This window comes from Anguilla rostrata, chromosome 14 (genome assembly GCF_018555375.3).
Source record: "Anguilla rostrata isolate EN2019 chromosome 14, ASM1855537v3, whole genome shotgun sequence".
NCBI classification, from domain to species: domain Eukaryota; kingdom Metazoa; phylum Chordata; class Actinopteri; order Anguilliformes; family Anguillidae; genus Anguilla; species Anguilla rostrata.
Window position 1 is genome coordinate 29,871,830 of NC_057946.1, and position 22,227 is coordinate 29,894,056.

The 22,227-nt window shown below is 46.8% G+C and overlaps 1 protein-coding gene across 2 annotated transcripts in view; it reads left to right on the plus strand.

The window, feature by feature from the left end:
• The first annotated feature begins 4,328 nt into the window (after positions 1 to 4,328).
• Positions 4,329 to 22,227, plus strand: part of LOC135239759 (neuronal calcium sensor 1-like) — a 31,043-nt gene continuing 13,144 nt past the window's right edge. The window contains exons 1-3 of one of the 2 annotated variants that reach the window (XM_064308698.1): positions 4,329 to 4,492; positions 14,425 to 14,693; positions 21,335 to 21,359. In XM_064308698.1, coding sequence (XP_064164768.1) covers positions 14,630 to 14,693; positions 21,335 to 21,359 — 89 coding nt within the window. In that variant the 5' untranslated portion in view covers positions 4,329 to 4,492; positions 14,425 to 14,629. Of the gene's footprint in view, positions 4,493 to 7,002; positions 7,385 to 14,424; positions 14,694 to 21,334; positions 21,360 to 22,227 lie in introns of those variants that run through there. The other variant, XM_064308699.1, reaches the window with a different exon arrangement.

A 22,227-nucleotide genomic window follows, 5' to 3' on the forward strand; every position in this document is an offset into this window, starting at 1 on the left:
GTGCTAATGTATTCATTCGTACACACAATTGGGCATGCCAGATTGGGGTGAAAAAGAGGAAAAGGCATTTAAGAAATAGAATGTGAACACATCAGGTTGATCTGACACCAAAAATATTAAGAGAAGAACTTTCTCCTGGCAGAGAGTGAGTTCTGAAGACTGGGAACAGGGGTTCCCTGCTGCTCTGTGTGTCCCGTGCGTAGTTTTAAAACTGCAATGTCTCGCATCAGTCACAGCCAGCTACCAAGGCCCTTACACTTTTTGTGTGCGTTTCTCTTTTGACTGATTTTCCTTGCCTCCGAAATCACCTCCGGACCAATCAAGGGCCTGACTTACTAAGGCCTTTAGGATGTGCAAAGCCTTTGAGCACACGCATAACCAATAACATGGTCAGTTATTGGTCATGGTATTTGTTTTGCACCAATCATTGGCTTTGGTATTAGTTGTGGATGAAGTTCTTAGTAAATCAGGGCCCATGTAAAAAATGCACTATTTGCACGTAGCCCCACAGGCCTAGTTAAGTATATTCTATGTATTTATTAACCTTTATTTAACCAGGAAAAGTCTCATTGAGACTAAAAATCTCTTTTACAAGAGGGTCCTGGCCAAGACAGGAAGCAGCACAATTAACAGGGTTGCAGACATAACATATAACAATTTACAATAAATAAAAATGGCAGAATCACAAAATACAGGTTAAATAAAGGTTAATAAATAAATAAAGTATTCTGTTTATTTTACAGTAAAGCACACGTTTAATAGGATATACAAATGTAAGTGACTAAAGGTGTTTGAATGTTTTGGTGAATTTTGAGATCCCATCAGTGGCTTGCTTTACATCACGCCCCAGCCGGTTCTTCGGTGTGTGCTCCTTTCTTCCGTCGAGTGGGGAATAAGTGAAAGGATGCGCTTGAATTATTGAGACGATGTGCGGTCTCCCTGCAGCCACGTGCTGATGAGAGAGGCTCTTGGGCCTCCATATGGCAGTGCTGAAATAAGCCCTGATCCAGCATGCTAATGTGAGCCTGTCACTGCTACCAGCGTCCCACAGCTGTATCGCAGGAAGTGTGTGTGTGTGTGTGTGTGTGAGAGAGATAGAGTGTGTGTGTGTGTGTGTGTGTGTGAGAGAGAGGGAGGGATACAGAGATAGAGTGTGTGTGTGTGTGTGTGTGTGTGAGAGAGAGAGGGAGAGAGAGGGAGGGATACAGAGATAGAGATAGTGTGTGTGTGAGAGAGAGGGAGGGATACAGAGATAGAGATAGAGAGTGTGTGTGTGAGAGAGAGAGGGAGGGAGAGATACAGAGATATAGATAGAGAATGTGTATTTGTATGGGGGTGGTTGAATTGGGGGGGGGGGGGGGCATTGTTTGAACTGCTCCTAAGCATTAGGTTGATTTAGTAAGTTAAATGAATGCAGAACTCTGGTCCTCATGTTCACAGATTCAAAAAGCAATCAAAACCCTGGTATCAAGACTAGATACTCGATACTAGGAAGCAATTGAACATGCCAGACTAATCAGAATCACCTGTGATGCCACTTGTCCCATACATTATGGTGCCCTGAAATCAGGAGGACTAGGTATAAAAAAGGCTGTAATTTCTACATGGTGAACCCAAAATTTATTTGGAAATTTTTTTTTTTTTCTTTAATGTGAGCTGAGAATCTGCACTTTAACCACATGTGCATTGTTTTATTGCATATCTAAAATTGTGGAGTACAGAGCCAAGTCGAGGCAAAATACACTACCTGGCCAAAAGTATGTGGACACATGACATCCAACATCTCATCAAAATTATGGGCATTAATATGAAGTTGGTCCACCCTTTGCTGCTATAACAACATCCACTCTTCTGGGAAGGCTTTATGTCCGAGCATTGCTGCAGGGATTTTCTTCCATTCAGCCAGAAGAGCATATTGGTCACATAGTGTATGCCTTGGTCCCAAACATTACGGAGCTCACTGTATATATATATATATATATATATATATATATATATATATATATATATATATATATATATAAATTTCCATATAGCTCTTTGTTTACCAGCTTTAAATAATTTCAAGACTTTCACTTTTTTGGCAAGAACCCTTTTTTTCTGGCAGCTAACTGGCGGACTTGTCAGAATAATATTAATGCAAATGTCTCTTTCAGTGAAGGGAGAACAAGCAAGAAGCGGGACATTATGACTTGCATGTTCTATTCAGTGACGTTTCCTTTGAAATCCTATCAGATCTGCAGCAGTGTGCTCGAGTTTTACTGCCATCTTGACTTACTCAAGCCCTTTGGCTCCTTCGTGGAACATCGGTCATCCACAAGAGGCATCCGACGCATTCTGTCTTGGGTCAGTACCTCCAGTTCCTTCCATGAACATCCTGTTTTCTTTGCCTCTAGCTCTGATGATCTTCTCCAGGTCTTCCCTGGCTTTCCTCTGTTTATTTGTCCTTGTGGGTTCCATGTAAGAGCTTGTCTGCTGATGTTTGACCTTGGCTTCCTCGGAGTATAACCTAAGTGCAGTGCACAGTACGGCATATTTGTTGCTGCAACTTTGGTAATAGAAGCAAATGGTTACATCTGTTCCATATCATTAAATTCAGCAACTGGATAAATCAGCATCAACATAATTTTGTGCGACTGTACATGACTTTACGAAGAGCTTATGCCCTACTCGGTTACGTGCTAAGGACACAGGGTGCAACCAAATTTAGTAGTTGCCTAGTTGTAAACTAACCAGTAGCTACTAAGCCTGTTGTGTGAGCTTTGTGTTCCAACTTAGGAGAGAACTGTCCTACCCAGGTCAACACGCATAACTAACACATTTACACATCGTGTTTAGAAGACTGGGTATTTTACTGAACAAATTCAGGTTGAGTTCATTAGGGGTCCCCCCCGCATGGGGAATCGAACCCCCAACCCTTTTGGGGTTGCTGCTACTAGCTCTTCCTTTTGTGGTTCCCGCCACAGCGTGCTGCTCCAATAGGTGGACGTCGTCTTCCAGAACTGGAATTACATTTTTTAAATAATTGTCAGCTGTTGCGTTGCAGAGCTTTTTTTTTTTTTTATCCATAATGATTTACACCCTATACTAGCACACAGCTTTTTGTTTACAAATGGCAGTAATTAATTTTCTGCACCTGTATGTCTATGATGTTTGAAATGATATGAATGCATGCCACCAGCCTCCTCCTCCATGCTGTGGACCTGGAGATGGAGGACACCCCCACCCCCGTGTTTTCCATAGCTTGCGTGAAACAGATGGCTCCTTTAATTATACGTTTGAGACATGTCTGCAGGCATGCTGGTGTGGGCAGGCGAGGCTGCCCTGCAGACAAGTCGCTCTCCCGTTGCCTCGGGGGTGGGGAGGGCCCAGCCTCTCAGCAGAGGCCGTGGTGCTAATGGAATTTCACAGGCTGAGAGTGGGAATGGAACAAGTGTGGGAGGAGCAAAAAGCAGAAGTGCATCGTGGGAAGTGAAAATAGGGGAGAAGGCAAAAAATTGTGATCGTCTGACAAAATAGTGTGATATGATGTCGTTTTTTGGTTTATTGAGAATCCGAGAGAGGTGTGAGACTGTGTGGTGTCGTCTGTAAGACAGCTGCCTCTCAACCGATACATGAATCCCTCCCACGTGGCCCAGGGTTCGATTTTGTGGCCTTCACAGTCCGTACTGTGATCCCATTTCTACCAGTACCCCTCCCTCCTTTCCCCCATCTGAGTTAAAGTGAAATTGAGCGTGCAAGAAGGAAGGACAGACTGTTCTCCTGTGGGAGGGGGGCTCAACGGTGGAAAAAATGCATGGTGGATGGGGGTCAAAAGCATTGGTTTTAACTCATGGGAGGCTTAACTCCAAAGGTTTCTGAGGATCTTATCATATCCATAAACTGTCATTTGTGTTTGCTGTGATGCCATCAACTCCTCCCATCTAGGGTCAGTCACAGCAGAGCCACAGCCAATGTTCACCAATTCATCTTCTCCCTACCAATCAAATTGAAGATGATCCAAATTGAAATCATTCTTATTTTAATTAGAAGGCCAGTTTTCACTGTCAGTTTCACTCTTGTCCTTGTGTTGTATGTCAAGCGAACATTTGTATGCTGGCCAGAGGTATATTTTAGGGTCTTGACATTTGTAGAAACATAACCGAGCTACTATTTTATTGTTAATAAACGACAATAATTTTTAACGTAACTATAGCGTTTGCCACTTCTTCCTTGATGTTTGCGACGTGCAAATCGCATCCCACGGGAGATAAAGGGTTAATGGCAGCGTTGGCCCCTGGCTGTGGTCTGTTCGGGCAGCTGGGGATGGGAGGGCGGCGCACTGCTTTGAGTCGCGCTCGCAGCCGAGCGGCAGAGCGAACGTGGGCATTCGCAGCAGCAGATAGCCGACTTGGCGCTTGGACTAAATTCAGATTCTCGCGCGGCAGGGGGCAAGCAGACCAGACTGCCATTCTAAATCGCACTGGTTTTCGCTTGTTGAGCACCGGGACGGGTGAGTGTCTAAAACGTCGTTAGAAACGGCTTGTTTAAGGTGAACAAGCTGTAACTCGGCGATATAGCCTACAGCACACCCAATAGATTAGTTGGAAATTTGCATGTCGTTTTGTTTGAATGGAACATAAATGGTTATTCAGCAACCGCATGATCGATTATGATCGCAACTGCGTGCACTGGCCAGTATACCACGTTCGAAGATGACGATGTTGCAAACTAACCTTTCACAAAGAATAAACTATTATTAGCCTATAATAGCATTACGATTGACAAACATTTTAGATGAAGCAAAGTGAAAGTTTAAATTGGCAGAGGATGCTGAGAGATGGTCCTAAAAGTCGCTTGGCATGCTGTCCAACGCAAATTATGATCAATGCGTTTATAGGGCGTTTAAGTTTCTGTTTTTTTTGGCACAGAAAGTAATTTGGAAAAACACTGGAAATACGGGTCACATTGGGTTTTTATTTTACAAAAGATCTTTGCACTTTAATTTGCAATGCGCGCTTCTTTCTTTCTCGCCAGCCTATTATGCTAAATAGTATAGCCTATTACTACGATAACTCAGAAAAACGCACGAGAACAATTACATTATCCTACCTAATGCCGTGAGGTCAAACTTTTGCATTTTAATTGAAAAAAAATATTTGTCTGTAGTCACAGGGGAATTTGTTAAGTGAACCTAAGCTCCAGCGTCCGTGTCTGTTTTTGTCTAATCACAGACACAGACGCGCTCGCGTGCTGTAGATATTGGACGACGATTTTTTCATCTACGAGGAATGTGCGCTGAGCACGCGTTGGCGATACGGCTTCATTGGTTTTATTTTTAAATGCGTTGCTGACAACAATGTTATCGAGCTGGTTTATGGTGATATATGAACTGTTTGACTCAGCAGATTAGCTACAATTTTATTTATTTTTGTATTTTTGTTACTGACCGCGTGGATAAGAGGAGATTGAGCTCAATTCAATCCACTTGACACTGACAGACATTGCGGAGATGGACCCTGTAGGAATTGTAATTTACGGCAAAGAAATACATTTTGCAACACCCACAATGTACTCCGTACAGGGGTGGGTTCTTATTTTAATCTGTGTCGGCTCACAGCCACAACACATGAATAAAACAGATCTGGAACTCCCTCCCGCCCCTCTTAACGCATGGATTGGCTTTCTTCCCGTGCAACTTTGATTCGGCCCACCCGATATAAAACGGTCAACTTTGTAAATCGCTAAATCTGTGTTCCAGACTGCACAGTATACATAAAAGTTTTTTGTGCCTGTTCTTTTTCATTCTCGTGGCAATTTTGTCTGGTGTGTTTCTCTCCTCTCCCCTTTTTAGATCCTAGCATCATTCAAGTCCGCCCCCTACTTTAAACTCGCGGTACGTGTTTGGTGCTCGGTCTCGTTCTAAATGTGTATTGATCGTCTTACGGCACTAATTATGCGGCGTTAAGACCAGCTCAGGGCGTAGCGAATCGGTCACTGGAAATAGGCTATATATGGACGCGCTGCCCGGTGTAGGATAGTGGACTTGTGGCTGTGATGGGAGGAGGCCGGATTAGATAGTGTTGACCTTGCCAACCATTAGACAATTTTAGCTCCATACGAAAGGGCCGCTGTTCACAGATTAGGCAGCTGCCGTGCGAGTGAGTGGATCAGCAGCACAGATTGAACTTGTCCTTGCTGTTCAGTGGTGTTTACTCGTCAGTCTCTCTCTCCCTCTCTGGAGATCTTTCTCTGCACGTGCTCAGATTGTGACCGGAAAGCACACCTCCATTCTCCTCCGCCTCATCCTACACAAATCGCCACACACATTTGCACTCAGACACACACCAGCTCGTGGGAGAGTGCTCTCACAATGCACACGGATGTACATTCACCTTTATACATGCAGAGGTACACACACTTCAGCAACACAGCAACAAACCGGAATGATAGCCTGTAACAGTGTCTCTACCTGTCATTAATGCCACTGGGTCATGTAGACCGGAGGGCAGTGCTTCATGGATCGATACACTCTGATTGCGACTCAAATCAGCGTGTAATGGGATCACCTCTGGGCAGAAAAGACTGCCGGGAGGCTTTCTGGTTCGGTCTCTCCCGCACGCACGCAGCGGCGCTGGGTCATTTTGTGCGTTCTTGCTGGCGTCATTACTCCTGCTTTGACAAGCCTGTTGGGTGTTGTTAATGGAGCGCGGTCTCTGTGACTGGGCAATAGAAGACATTCACATCGTCCTTTTAAAGTATTTTGGGGGCGGATTTTTTTTTCAGAGCGGTGAGTTTGTGGCCCGTTTTTTCATTTTCTGCTGGACTGCGCAGGTTGTCTTTCTTTGCCTGTAGCCTACTTTGCTCCTTGGTTTTAACACAGTCCTGACCCGGTTCGTGCCTGCTGCTGAGAATAAAAGAGTTATTCTCATTGGTGGGTTTCGTATTATTTTTTTTAGCACTTTTGTAGGGACGTCCACAACAAATGATCAACAAATGAGTTCACTGGGATGCTGAAAGTTCTATGAAAAATATTTTTACGTGGAATGTTTTGTTGTGTGAAATTCTTCAAGTGATTTTTTTATTTTTTCTATAAAAAGGAAAGTCAAGCAATTGCCCAGGTTGCGTTGGCATGTGATGACGCATTTGTATGCATGGATGTGATTTATTTAATTGTCTTTACATGATTGACAGCCTCAGCACCCTGGATGGTTTTGATGCTCCACAATCCGAACGCAATCGACTACAATACCCAGAGTCCCAGACTGCAATGCCATTCTGGATCTGAATCACTGCTGCCCTTGTTTTGCAGACTGGCGGTGACTGATGTAGTGCTGAAGATGTTGCACATCAATTTCTTGTGTTGCACTGTACAGGTGTTTGGTGCATTTTATTGGAGTTGCTGGTAAGAAGCTAAAAGCCGCCCCACTGCAAAATCGGAAGACGTCGGGTTTCATTCTGATGCTCAGTGGCTCGGTATAATTACTCTGTTGCCGGTTGTCAGCCAAATACGTAATGCAGTTTTTAGGTTAGAGATTGTTTTCAACAAATTAGCTTCTTGTTGTCTTGTCAGAAAAGAAAGTTGTGAAACTTGGTGCAACTTTTCTTGCACGAACCAATAATGATTAAACTTAACATTCGATAATGTAATAGACTGTGAATGTCTGTAAAACATACCTGTAAACGTAAGCACACAGAATGCAGGTATTCAGCAGTGCTCTGTGGAGATACTCTGGCCTGCCTTTTTGAATTGGTCTCTGAAAGTGCTGCATATTTGGATGGGGGTCTTTTTATATGCCCCTACTGGAAAAGCTGCTCCAGTTTTGAAAGTTCCTTGGGGCCCGTTAAAGGGCTGCAGTCTTTGAGCCTCACGGAGCATTTTTCTGTTGGAATCCAGCCAGGAGGCTGGTCACTCAGGAACTTTTTTTTTTTAGCTTTTTAAAAAATGTCCACTGCGGCTTTGTCGCAGGATTTGCATTCTGGTGAAATTTGACCCCGGTTTTAGACTGTTGGCTGGCTAAAGCCACTTTTCCGCTTGGGTTCTGTCAGGTGGCCAGCTGGCATCATCTTCAAGGGTTTAACCGTAAATCAGACTTGAGAATTCATCCATCATTAATGATTTAATGCAAGATTGTGACGGCTAAAATGTACAAACAGTCATCAGGCTACCATGTTGAAACCTTGCAATTAAAAATAGAACAACGTATATATATATATATATAAAGCTTAAATAAAGAATATAGAGACACTTGCATTTTGGCCCATAAGATGGACATGTGATATTAATCATGGTATGTCGCAGTTAACAACAGTTAACAATAACAGTGCACAAGAGAATATCACTGTGCATCACTGTTAACTCTGATGATATGGGAAGTTATTTTTAGCCTGTTATCCCAATTCATTTCTGCTTTTCCCCAATTTTGGGACGCCCAAGCATGTTCACAGGCCTCCCGTGTCTCTGTGCAATGTCCTCTGACAATTCCCCGGATATTAGGGCGTGTGTGAGCAATTCCATTCCATTCCTACAGGGCCTGTGTGTAGGCAGGTTAGTGTTGGCACCAATCACCTCTGGCCCAGCTAGCTTTGCTGTTTACGCCAATGGAAGTTCACTTGTCGAGTAGATCACAGTGAAACATTTCACACAGGGAGAAGAGGACTGTCTTAAGCTGCGGTCCTTAGTCTTATTGATAAATGTAGCCGAACTGTCAAATCACATAATTGACTTCCCTAATAAAATAATTAAGAGCAGAGGTTGGAGTGATATGTACAAACTGCTGCAGCCCTCTTTGTCCACCCCTGCGCTAGGGAATGTGTTCTGATCTATGCTGCTTCTTTTCACTCTTCAGTCCACTGACTGAGCTGCTCAGATCTGTGCTATTATACAGCCTTAACTGTGACTTGTTACAGAAGCTACAAGCTCATTTTGCCTCGCTAATTGTTGCTCTGCTGCTCTGGCTTGAAATGTCATGTTTTGTTCTTACAAAGAGGGACACATGGCCTCTGCAGTCAAGTTTAACCACTAATGTCTCATGCAGACAGAAACCACAGCACACTGTACCTGAATTGATTTAGGCTTGCCAGCATCAAGGGTTTCTGAGCCCTTTTGCCACTGAGAATCTTCTCACATTCTAACTTTATACATTTTCTACTTTCTCAACTGTCTTTTGTTTGATCAAACAAATCTACTTATAGAGAAGCCCTATTTTGTGCTTTACTTTATCTGGTTTACTTTTGATATTGTGTGGATCCTTTTGAAAAACAATTTTCCTTTTCTTCTGCCTGATTTTGGATTGTGAGTTGTGTTTCTCATTGTGTGTGGCTGTGGATGCCTGATGTCTGGGTGGGAGGAGTCCAGCAGCAGTGACCTGAGGTCCCCCCGGTCAGCTTAGACCCACGCTGCATCCGTCCACCCCCCCGTCCCCCCCCCCCCCGTCTCCCCCTGCAGACTCATGCCCACAGGCGGTGGATGACACAGCTGAGACTTTATCCTGTGATTACAGGACCCCCTATGTCTTTAGTGACCACTTGGAGGTCAATCAGTCGATTCATCCTTAATTACAATCAAGCTGTCACGCAGTGTATCACAATTGGCCGGGTGACTGCAGTGGTTTTCGGGACATAATGCCAGAACAACATGACTCAGGTTGTGTATTTATTTATATTAGAGCTGTTTATGCCATGCAAGTTGCACGATTGACCACTCTGACTGTTCCAGAAAGTGAGCATATATATTGCTGGGTTGTTTTGGGAGACGATGGCGTGCGAATGGCGGGGAACTGCGTCTGTTCTCAGACGTGGCCGCCCGTGAGCGCCTGCAGCAGAGTCCTGCTGGTTTTCCTAATGAGAGATGGGAAATGAACTTTAAATGAGAAATACCTGCCCCCCAGGCCAATGCTCTGTTTAATCACACTTTGAATTTTAATGTGTAGACCTCTCTTTTAAAAAATGGCAAAGGACAGCTAAATAATTATTTGAAATGAATGATTTATGGCATCTCCATAAATCAGCAGCCACATGTTCCCCTGCTGCATGAGCTTTTATAGGTAATTATTTGTTCAGTAATTCTTTGTCTGAAATTGGGGGCTGCTGGGTGGCTCATCCTGCTAAAACGCCTGGTTCGCACAGTCGGGTATCCAATCCTGTTTGTGCGGCCCTGAAGGGTGTCATGTGACTGAAGATGGCGGGTTTAGCGTGTGGGGCTGGAGAGTCTCTCGCTGAGGGAGGGTTTGGCGTGTTGTGGTGCCTCTTGCTGAGGGAGTGTTTGGCGTGTTGTGGTGCCTCTTGCTGAGGGAGGGTTTGGCGTGTTGTGGGTGGAGAGTCTCTTGCTGAGGGAGGGTTTGGTGTGTTGTGGTGCCTCTTGCTGAGGGAGGGTTTGGCGTGTTGTGGTGCCTCTTGCAGACGGAGGGTTTGGCGTGTTGTGGTGCCTCTTGCTGAGGGAGGGTTTGGTGTGTTGTGGTGCCTCTTGCTGAGGGAGGGTTTGGTGTGTTGTGGTGCCTCTTGCTGACGGAGGGTTTGGTGTGTTGTGGTGTCTCTTGCAGACGGAGGGTTTGGCGTGTTGTGGTGCCTCTTGCAGACGGAGGGTTTGGCGTGTTGTGGTGCCTCTTGCTGAGGGAGGGTTTGGCGTGTTGTGGTGCCTCTTGCTGAGGGAGGGTTTGGTGTGTTGTGGTGTCTCTTGCAGACGGAGGGTTTGGCGTGTTGTGGTGCCTCTTGCAGACGGAGGGTTTGGCGTGTTGTGGTGTCTCTTGCTGAGGGAGGGTTTGGTGTGTTGTGGTGCCTCTTGCTGAGGGAGGGTTTGGTGTGTTGTGGTGTCTCTTGCAGACGGAGGGTTTGGCGTGTTGTGGTGCCTCTTGCTGAGGGAGGGTTTGGTGTGTTGTGGTGCCTCTTGCTGAGGGAGGGTTTGGTGTGTTGTGGTGCCTCTTGCTGACGGAGGGTTTGGTGTGTTGTGGTGTCTCTTGCAGACGGAGGGTTTGGCGTGTTGTGGTGCCTCTTGCAGACGGAGGGTTTGGGTGTTGTGGTGCCTCTTGCTGAGGGAGGGTTTGGCGTGTTGTGGTGCCTCTTGCTGAGGGAGGGTTTGGTGTGTTGTGGTGTCTCTTGCAGACGGAGGGTTTGGCGTGTTGTGGTGCCTCTTGCAGACGGAGGGTTTGGCGTGTTGTGGTGCCTCTTGCAGACGGAGGGTTTGGCGTGTTGTGGGTGGAGAGTCTCTTGCAGACGGAGGGTTTGGCGTGTTGTGGGTGGAGAGTCTCTTGCAGACGGAGGGTTTGGTGTGTTGTGGTGTCTCTTGCAGACGGAGGGTTTGGCGTGTTGTGGGTGGAGAGTCTCTTGCTGAGGGAGTGTTTGGTGTGTTGTGGTGTCTCTTGCTGAGGGAGGGTTTGGTGTGTTGTGGTGCCTCTTGCTGAGGGAGGGTTTGGTGTGTTGTGGTGCCTCTTGCTGAGGGAGGGTTTGGCGTGTTGTGGTGCCTCTTGCAGACGGAGGGTTTGGCGTGTTGTGGTGTCTCTTGCAGACGGAGGGTTTGGCGTGTTGTGGTGCCTCTTGCAGACGGAGGGTTTGGCGTGTTGTGGTGCCTCTTGCAGACGGAGGGTTTGGCGTGTTGTGGTGCCTCTTGCAGACGGAGGGTTTGGCGTGTTGTGGGTGGAGAGTCTCTTGCAGACGGAGGGTTTGGAGTGTTGTGGGTGGAGAGTCTCTTGCAGACGGAGGGTTTGGTGTGTTGTGGTGTCTCTTGCAGACGGAGGGTTTGGCGTGTTGTGGGTGGAGAGTCTCTTGCTGAGGGAGTGTTTGGTGTGTTGTGGTGTCTCTTGCTGAGGGAGGGTTTGGTGTGTTGTGGTGCCTCTTGCTGAGGGAGGGTTTGGCGTGTTGTGGTGCCTCTTGCAGACGGAGGGTTTGGCGTGTTGTGGGGTCTCTTGCTGAGGGAGGGTTTGGCGTGTTGTGGGGTCTCTTGCTGAGGGAGGGTTTGGCGTGTTGTGGTGTCTCTTGCAGACGGAGGGTTTGGCGTGTTGTGGTGTCTCTTGCAGACGGAGGGTTTGGCGTGTTGTGGTGCCTCTTGCAGACGGAGGGTTTGGCGTGTTGTGGTGCCTCTTGCTGAGGGAGTGTTTGGCGTGTTGTGGTGCCTCTTGCAGACGGAGGGTTTGGCGTGTTGTGGTGCCTCTTGCAGACGGAGGGTTTGGCGTGTTGTGGTGCCTCTTGCAGACGGAGGGTTTGGCGTGTTGTGGGTGGAGAGTCTCTTGCAGACGGAGGGTTTGGCGTGTTGTGGGTGGAGAGTCTCTTGCAGACGGAGGGTTTGGTGTGTTGTGGTGTCTCTTGCAGACGGAGGGTTTGGCGTGTTGTGGGTGGAGAGTCTCTTGCTGAGGGAGTGTTTGGTGTGTTGTGGTGCCTCTTGCTGAGGGAGGGTTTGGCGTGTTGTGGTGCCTCTTGCTGAGGGAGGGTTTGGCGTGTTGTGGTGCCTCTTGCTGAGGGAGTGTTTGGCGTGTTGTGGTGCCTCTTGCTGAGGGAGGGTTTGGTGTGTTGTGGTGCCTCTTGCAGACGGAGGGTCTGCAAGAGGCACCACATATCAGGCTAAAGTTTAATAAGGGGTGAGTGACAAAATACACATTTGTTCGCTAAGTGGGGAAGAGTCCACAGACAATCTGAAAGTGGGTCACAGACTCCTCTTTCTGCAGGGCAGACTCAAAGCACTGGGCCAAAGCCGCACTGGAGTAATTTACACAGAAAAATGTGGACGTCCTTGAGTGGCCCAGTTCCAGTCCAGACCTGGATCTGGACAGAAAATTTATGGCTGGACCTGAAGATCACGGTCCATTAACGGTGTCCAATGAGCTTCTAGAAGTAGAGCAATGCTGTTTGGAGGAATGTGACCCTGATACATTAAGTAGCCAGAGACCAAACCTGAAAGGCTCACTGTAGGAACTGCAGCCAAATGTGCCTCTGATTAAGTGCCCTTAACACTGTGCTCACCTTTAGACTTTTATCATTATAATTCATCAGTAATGAGAAATTGCTTGATAAAATATATTGAAATTCTGCATTAGTATTTGCAAATTTTCAGTTATGAGAAATTGCTTGGCAAAGAGGGAGGACTTCAGCAATGTAAATCTTGCTCTCTCTCTTACACTATTGTGTATTTTATTTGTCATTTTAACCTTTAAATGCATTTAAAAATGCCCTTGATTCTGTATTAGTGCTGTGGTGATCTGAATGCGGTTTTTGTGCCTTTTCTGTAAATGGATCTGGAGAGAGAGATGGAGAATGTTCTGTAAACAATGGCTGAATATTATTATGTCCAACATAGTTTATACTGTTTATTTGCATTCTGGAAGTAATGGCTTGCTTTCATGTGTGATGTGTGTCCTGCATGCGGAGCATATTTGAATTTGAATTTGAATTTGCGAGCGAGACAGACACAAGCCAACCCAACAGCGAGTTGGGCTCCCGTTGCCCCTGGCAGCAGAAACAGTATCACCACGCAGCAGGGTCTAAGTGAGGAAGAGACGCGCTGGCGGCTGAGAGACAACCAATTACCCGCCGGACCTCCTGCTGAGTGTGGGGCTGCCCCCCCAAGGGAAGCGCTGACCAGAAACTAACACACACACTCACACACGCACACTCACACACGCGCACACACACACGCACGCACACACACTCACACTCACGCACGCACACACACTCACACTCGAACACGCACACACACACACACACACAGACATACACACACACTCACACACTCACGCACACACACACACACACACACACACGCTCACACACACACGTACACACTCACACACGCACACTCACACACGCGCACACACTCACATGCACACTCACACACACGCACACTCACGCACACACACACGTACACACACTCACACACACGCACGCACACTCACACAAGCACACACACTCACACACACACTCTCACACGCACGCACACACACTCACACTCACGCACGCACACACACACTCACACTCACACACACACTCACACACACGCTCACTCAAACTCCCATACACACGCACACACACACACACTCCCGTACACATACCCATATGCACCAGTGAACTCCCACACACACACACACACACACTCACACAGACATGCACACTCCCATACACATACTCATGTGCACCAATGAACACACACACCCAACTGCAGGCATAAACGTGCGCATGTGAACATCCACACATCCACTTGAGTGAACGCATGCATGCACATGCCCATATGCTAGTGTACGTACACACACATCTTTGCACACACACACACACACACATACACACACGCAGTTGTAGAAGGAAACAGGAAGTTACCAGGTAAACTGGAGAGCATGGATTACACATTCACCTGGCTGAACTCTCACTGAGCTGTTCTTTATTCCAGATCTGTGATTTCACTTTTTTCTGTAAGGGCAACTGAAGCCAATTTCTCATTTTTGTTTGTTATCTGGCTCTTTGAAGGACAAGCTAGCCTGACTGGCCTGGTGAGGGAGGGGCGACTGGCTTCACTAAGGCCTGTGAAGCACCCCCCCCCCCACCCCACCCCACACACACCTGCTGTAAGGAGAGCTGGAGTCAGGAGGACCGTAAGGGATCAGGGAGAAGCTTCACTTGGCACCGCTGAAGTCAAAGCGATTGTTAGGGAGCGTGGGAAAACGTGCGGGCCATGGGGAAGTCTAACAGCAAGCTGAAACCTGAGGTGGTGGAGGACCTGACCCGCAAGACCTACTGTGAGTACTATTTCTCCCTTTCTCTCTCTTTCTCATTCCCTTTCTCCTTCTGCTGTGTCTTTACTCTCTCCTTCCTGTCTTTCCATGTCATTCCCCTTTTCCCTCTGTCAGTACCTCTATCTGCCTCTGTCTCCCCTTTCCACTATCTGTCTTCCTCTCTTTCACATGCTCTCTCTTTTTCTGTCTTCCTCTCATTTTCTCACCCTCTCCTTCTTGCAATACAAGTATTTAATCATCATCATCAGCAGTGCTTAAAGTACTGTTCATTATTTAAATGGCTCTTCTAGTCAATGGATTATCGTTATGTTTTCACACACACACTCACACACACACACACACACACAGTACACACACACACACACACACACACACACACACACAGACACACAGACACACGCACACGCACACACACACACACGTCTGCAGATAACCACATTGTTTCATTGAGCCGTGTCGTCATGTCTCTGGCTGTGCACTCCTCTCGCTCTACCGATAGCGTTTCCCCTCGGGCTGTCGGCAGCGCTCCCTCCCGCTGTCTCGCACGCGCTCTCTGGGCCTGTATCGGCCCGTGTGTCCCTGCTGACCTGGTCATGGCCGCTGCTGAAGCTGGCCTGTAATGGCTTTAAGCGCTGGAGCTATGAGGCCATTCCTGCTGAGGGCAGATAAGCTGTCATCGTCCGTTGAGCCGCCATGGGGCCCCGGTTCTCCGTATCACCATAGAAGCTGTCTGCTGAATTAGATTGTGGGGGCAGCTGGGTGGATCATTCGGTTAAGGCACCACGCCCCGGTGCAGGGATGAGGCCCGCGGTCTCGATCAACCGACGTCGCAGTCTGGGGCTTGGCTCTGGCGCTCCGTTGCCAATGAGCTCCTTTGAATAATTAAAAAAAAAAAACAGTTTTTCTCAGTTAGTGTACCCTTCTGCCACTTTGAGAACCTGACCCTCCAAAGGGCTCTGCGTGTCCCTGCGTAGCAGTGCTGGCCCGTGAGCGGCGCTCCATCGGGCGCTTCACAATTGGCGGTTGCGTCGCCCCGGTTACGGGAGGATTCAGTCAGTTAGGGGTCCGTGTTACATCGCTATCTAGGGGCCCCCACTGGTCAATCGGGCACCCCTGGACTGCATGTTAAAGCCGCATATGAAAGGTCCTCCTCTGACTCCACTCTGCGAGATTGACTGTAGTCTGCAATGTGAAAAGAAGCAGCTGGCCACACCACCTGTTTGGGAGGAGAACCACAAATGTCTACACTCCCCGAATCAGCTTGAACGCAGCTGCACTTGCAGACAGTTTGGCACTTCAAATTAGGGTGGAAATGAAACATGTTCAGCCCTGAGTTTGACACAAAATTCTAAACATAAAATCTAATAAATGGATAAATCAAAATGAGATTGAGGAATCGACTGAAGAGGCCGTCCGGCAGGGAGGCTGTCTGGTTTGCCTGCTCTTCATCTGCAGAAGTGTTTCAGCCAGGTATTTTATCCATTATCCATACTAGTTCACTGCTTGAAAACAAGGAATGGATGCACAGGGGTGTGCCTCCCACAAACCAAAGCTTCTACCCCCAAACTAAAGCGTACCCCTCACCCCTCGACAAAAACCGATGACCATTTTGATTGCTTTGTGATTGTACGCTGCAGCCATTGACTCTAGTATGTTATTTTTAAAACAATTATGTTCTAAAAAAAAACAGCCTGATTTCTGATTGTGTTCCTCATCGTGGCCTAACTCTGCATAAATGGATTACGTGTGGAATACTAGCGTTCGGCCGGGCGCCCTTTACGAAGGCTCTGGCTAAAAGCAGCCGTAGCTCTCAGCTGCTGCTTCAGTGTCCTTTGATTTGAGAGATAAGAAGGATCACTGATGTAGAAAAACTACAGCAGCCCCTCTGGTGTGCTAGCAGGGGAGAGAACGAGTGAGAGAGAGGGGAGAGATGGAGGGAGGAGAGAGGTAGAGATGGGGAGTGAGAATGAAAGGAGACTGAGAGAAGGAGGGAAAGAGAGTGGGGCGGAGAGTGGTAGCGAGAGAGAGAGGTTGAGAGTGAGTGAGAGAGAGGAGAGAGATGGAGGGTGGAAAGGGGCAGAGAGTGGTAGCGAGAGTGAAAGAGAGAGAGAGAGAGAGAGAGATGCATGGAGAGAAACACGCCACTGGGGCTAATTTCCTGCTCCGATGCCGCTGTTAGGGATCAGCGAGCAGAGCAGCACTGGGGAGGAGATATCGGCATGGAAACCGCTCTCATGTCCACAGCACCCACCGGTGAGCAGCGGAGCACCAGCAGGGTGCTGCTGATGGACCCTTGTGTGACACGCTAGCGCTGTGCAGCTGCTCTGTCTGTCACTGTCCTGGAGGCTGACCGGATGGTCTGCTTCATGTTCTTAACAATCGCAGTTCTGTCTCTATGGTGAAATGTTGAGTTTTCTGTCGTTTTCACATTTTCTTTAAAATTGGTTCTCTGTGCCACTTGTTTCTTGGCTCCACCAAAATCCTCTAGGCAGCTGATCTCCTCCTCGTTGACACAAAAATAGAATGACATGGCAAAACATCCATTTAGGAGATTAAACTCTTGTTGATTTAATTTTAAAAAGTGACATTTAACATGCAAGGTATACACAGGAAACAGTTAATGTAAACAAAACTATCACACCATTCATTTGTGTTGGCTGTCCATGTCAAAGTATGTCCATGTTCTGGATTTTTTTGAAACGGCAGTGGTACCACACTGCAAATGGCAGTATTCCATACCGTTGTACTGTATGTTAGTGCACTTTGATCGCTATATGTTTGAGTATGTGTATATTTGTATAAATATATATGAAATCTGACAGTGAAAATGCTAGCATGCTCAGAAGTACAGGGGCTCTGACTGTTGAGATGGCAGCTCTGATGGCGAAGCTGGCAGGCCAGCAGGATGCACTCTGGCCTCAGTGGAGACGGTGAGGGTTGTGAACGTGCTCTGCCAGCAGTGTGGACATGTGTGTGAGGAGTGTAGAGGAAGCTCTCCAGGCCCCCGGGCCAAAGCACGGAACATGGCCGCTCACATTTAACCGGGCCTGTACCAGGTCAACCGCAGAGATTGATTACTTCACCCTTGCTTTGCTCAGATTACCCAGGGGGCTTTGCCAGATGAATCTTTTGATAACATCTTTGTGTGTATGTATGTATGTGTGTGTGTGCGCGTGCATGCGTTCATGCATGTGTAGGGTTCTGGTTATGTTGTGATATGGGATTGTGTGTGTGTGTACTGCATGTGTAGGGTTCTGTAGTGATATGGGATTGTGTGTGTGTATGTAGGATTCTGTTGTGATATAAGATTGTGTGTGTGATTGAAGGGGTGTTAAAACATACATCAAAAAGTATAAAATACAAAATATGAAATAAACTAGTATAAATAATGCTATCTCCAAAAAATGTTATAAAATAAATGTATTCAGTGACAAAGTTCTGCAATAAATTACTAACTAAGAGAAATATTGCTGATTAGCACTTAGTGTCCCATAAAACAGCACTAGATAACCATTGATAGTCAATAACCCAAGATCAAGTCACAAACATCTCATCTAGCATCTAACTAGCTAGTTAACATGATTTTCATTACATACAGTGAACTCTATAATGGTTGGGATGTATTTTTTTCTTGATTTGGCTCTGTACTTCCCAATTTTAGATTTGTAATAAAACAATTCACATGTGGGTATAGTGCAGCTCGGCTTTTATGAAAGGCTGTTTTTATACATTTTTCATACATTATACATTTTTCACCACTTAGAAATTACAGCCCTTTTTTATACATAGCCCCCATTAAATGGCCATTTAAATAGAAACTGTTTGATTGAAGGGGGACTAGGAAGTCTTTTGAAAATCCTTCTGAAATATTATACAATATGGAAATGACAGAATACTCAAAATGATTGTAAATACATATTTCATGCAATCATACATGTAACTGAAACACTGCCCATCCCTGTGCTTGGAACTGTATCATTTGAATGTTTGCATGTTCAGTTTAGTCTAGTTTATGATGGCAGGCTTTATGTTGCCATCACGAATAGCAGCTTGTGAAGCTGTGTGTCTTTAGCCGAGTAAATGAGTTTAAATCTTTTAGTTCCTCCCTTAACGAAAGCCAGACTCTATGTGTGTGTTTACTGGAGTGCAGTCACATGATCTGTGGGGCGCCAGGTTTCCCGGTGTTGTCTGGTTTCAGAAGCCAGGCTGTTATCACCGATTCTGTTTTTGGTCAGGATCTCTCTCTGCTGGGTATCTCAGACAGTTAAAAGATTTCCTAGCTCTCTCTGTATTTCACTCTCGCTCTCTGTCAAACTCAGTTCAAACTCAGAACGTTCTCTCAGTTCTCTCTCTCAACCTTTTCTCTTCTCTCCCCCTCCATCTCTTCCTTCACCACCGGTCTCTCCCTCCCTTCTCTCTCTGTCTCTCTCTCTTCCCCCATGCCTCACTGCCTCTCAGTCGGCGATGAGGACTCTGAGATACGCCAGTGCATCCCTGTTCAGTAGGGTGGAAGCGGAGGGAGTTTATTGCTGATCAGCGGATCAGTTCTGTTACCATATATAAAAATACCAAATCTATTTGACATATATGTTAAAATATATTTAACACATACACACACACCCACCATGGCAAAAACTTATTCAGCTTACTATTTTTTCAAATTGTTTTAATTCATATAATTCTTTACTTGGATCAGCATTGGACTGTTTTTGTTTTGGTATCAAAAATGTAAGCTTTTAATTTCATATCTCCTCAATTAAGTATTCACAAAGCAGAGCCAAAAATCCCCAGCACAAAATGACATGTATCTCCTTCACAGCTAACCTCACACTAGTCATTTCTATTAACGCATTGATTTTTCTGGTGTGAAAGTGGGTGAGAACTGGCACTCTATTATTTACAGAGGAATAACTGGATTTCATTGGGGAGGGGTAGGGGGCGGTATGGGCATGCGTGATTGGTGGATCTGTGTGAGGTGCAGTGACTCGCTGGCACTGATGTACAGGCTGTCTCAGGTTTGTAAGAGAAGGCACGGCGTGTTCAGACGGTGATGTGCGAATGTTTCGTTTTGTGTGCGATGCTAGCTGTGAGAATAATGCCGGCGTGCTTCAGTGGGAGAGCGATGGAGAAGGTCAGTGAGCTCTGTTGACTGCTGCTGGCGTGGGAGGTGGGGGGCAGAGGTGAGACTGATGGGAGAGGCTGGAGTTTGACCTGCTCTCCCTAATTGGATTGAAGTTTGGCCTTTTGGGGGACCTGTGCTCCCTGTTCTGGCTGCGGTTTGAGCCAATGAGAGACCTGCTCTCCTGGTCCTGGGCTGCGGTTTGACTCAATGAGCAGTGAGTTCAGTCAAATCATGCTGATGTAATAGTCTGTAGCTGCCTGCCTGGTGGAATCTGCCCAGTCCTTCTCCCCCCCCCCCGCCCCCCACCATCTGCCCATCTGTTCCAGGTGCCACAGAAGGGGCCTGCTCGGGGGAGGGGGGCGGTCAGGGAAAGAAGAATAAATGTTCTCTCTTTCATTTCCCTTTGGTGTGTGGTAGCCTAATCCTCTGAGCATGGCAGAAATAGCACTCCACGCTGCGTCTGCTGAGATGACAGCATGTTGCGCTCAGCGGGGTGGGGGGTGGGGGTGGTGGTGGACGCTGTACCTGTTGTACCGCCTGTCTGTAACCCCCTCACCCCCCCCCCCCCCCCAAGACTTCCTGTGGAGGGGAAATGGGAACTGTATGGCTTAACACGCTGCACACAGTACTTAACACAGCTGTGTGTTTGAGCAGGTTCGGGGACAACTGGGGACATTCTGTTCCCTATATGCTATTACTCTCTTCTCATTCGCTGCTCCTGTCTGAGATCTGTTTCTGCCTTGCAGCTTTGGCAGATAAGATGCGCTCTGCTAATCCGTAGCCTCTCTTAAGGGTTCAATGACAATCAAGTTTGTTTTGTGTTTTGGTTGCATCATCCCGATACATCATATAAGAGGTTTTTGCTCATTTGATAATTTTGTTTGCTTTGATATTATAATTGTATTATGTTAATATAATTGTGTTCTGGTAAGCAGTGCTGGTATCTTCTTTCCCCTCTCTCTCTCTCTCTCTGTCTCTCTCTTTTCTCTGAAGGTTGTTGGGTGGAATACTTCGTTTTCAGAAACCCCTGTGATTGGTGGGCTAGAATGGGCTGTCCATTGCTGCATTTTTGATGCTCCACAGCAAAACAGACTAATTAGACTATATCAGCAGTGAGCATATCTGCACAAGACTGTATTTTTATTTTTTATGTATATGCTAAATAAAGCCTGTATGTGGAGAGTGAGAGATGGTGTATAGGAGCTCCTTATTGGCTGAAGGCAGCCTGGGTGTGGAGAGTGAGAGGTGCTTATTGGCTGAACGCAGCCTGGATGTGGAGAGTTAGAGATGGAGTTGAGGAGCTCATGTTTTTTGTGTGGACACCCTTTATCCAGGACCTCACAGCTGACACTGTATGACCTGGTCACACTGTAACCACGGCCCACAAGCGCACTTGTTGCTACAGATGCCATGTGCATAGTTCCAGTCCTCTGGAAATTGTCAGTCTCTTGTGTACCGGACTGAAATAAAATCACAGGAAGTGACATGCTCCTCTCTTCTCTCTCTTCTTTTCTCTCCGCAGTCACAGAAAAGGAGGTGCAGCAGTGGTGAGTTCTTCCTCTTTTTCTTTGTCCCCTGCTCTATTTCATTCCTTCTCTCTCCCCCTTCTTTTCCCCTGCTGCTCTCTGAACTCCCCCCCTCTATCGCTCTCTCTCTGGTGGATAGAGGGATGTTCAGGCGTCTGTGTTGGGCTGGGGTTCTGGGGTTTGTTAGTGAGGCCATCTCTCCTTTCTTATCTGTGAGAGATGCCTGCTTTTTGTCCTTTCACCTCTGTGTGTCTCTCCCAGCCGTGAAAACTGCTCCATCTCAACATAAACACATTCACACACACACAGACAAGCACACACAAACACACACACACACACACACACACGTGCGCGCACGCACACACACACACAGACACGCACATGCACACACACACACACACACACACATGCACACGCACACACACACACACACACACACAAACACACACATGTGCGCAAACGCACTGGCACACACACACACATGCACACACACACACACACGCACACACTCACACGCACAATTATTCTTTATTCTCAGGTTTCATTAAAAGTGGTGTTAATTGGACAGGGGGGTTTCTTGTCTGGCCAATCCCCAGCAGTTTTGTTCTGAATTGCGGCGTTGCCACGTTCATGTCTCAGCGTGTGTCACCGTGAGGATGGCACCCTCCTTTGTGCGCGCTCTGCTTTAGCTTTGCATGGCTTTGTTTGCGTGTTCCTTTGTTAACTCTGTGCTAGACGTGTAGGTGGTTGGGTAAATACCAACCTATGTGTGTATGGATGATATTGTGTGTGGGCGGTTAATTGTGTGTGTTTGTGTGTGTGTGTTGTATTGAGTTAAAATCTTCCATGCAAATTAATTAACATGCAAACCACCCAAACCAGCTCCTGC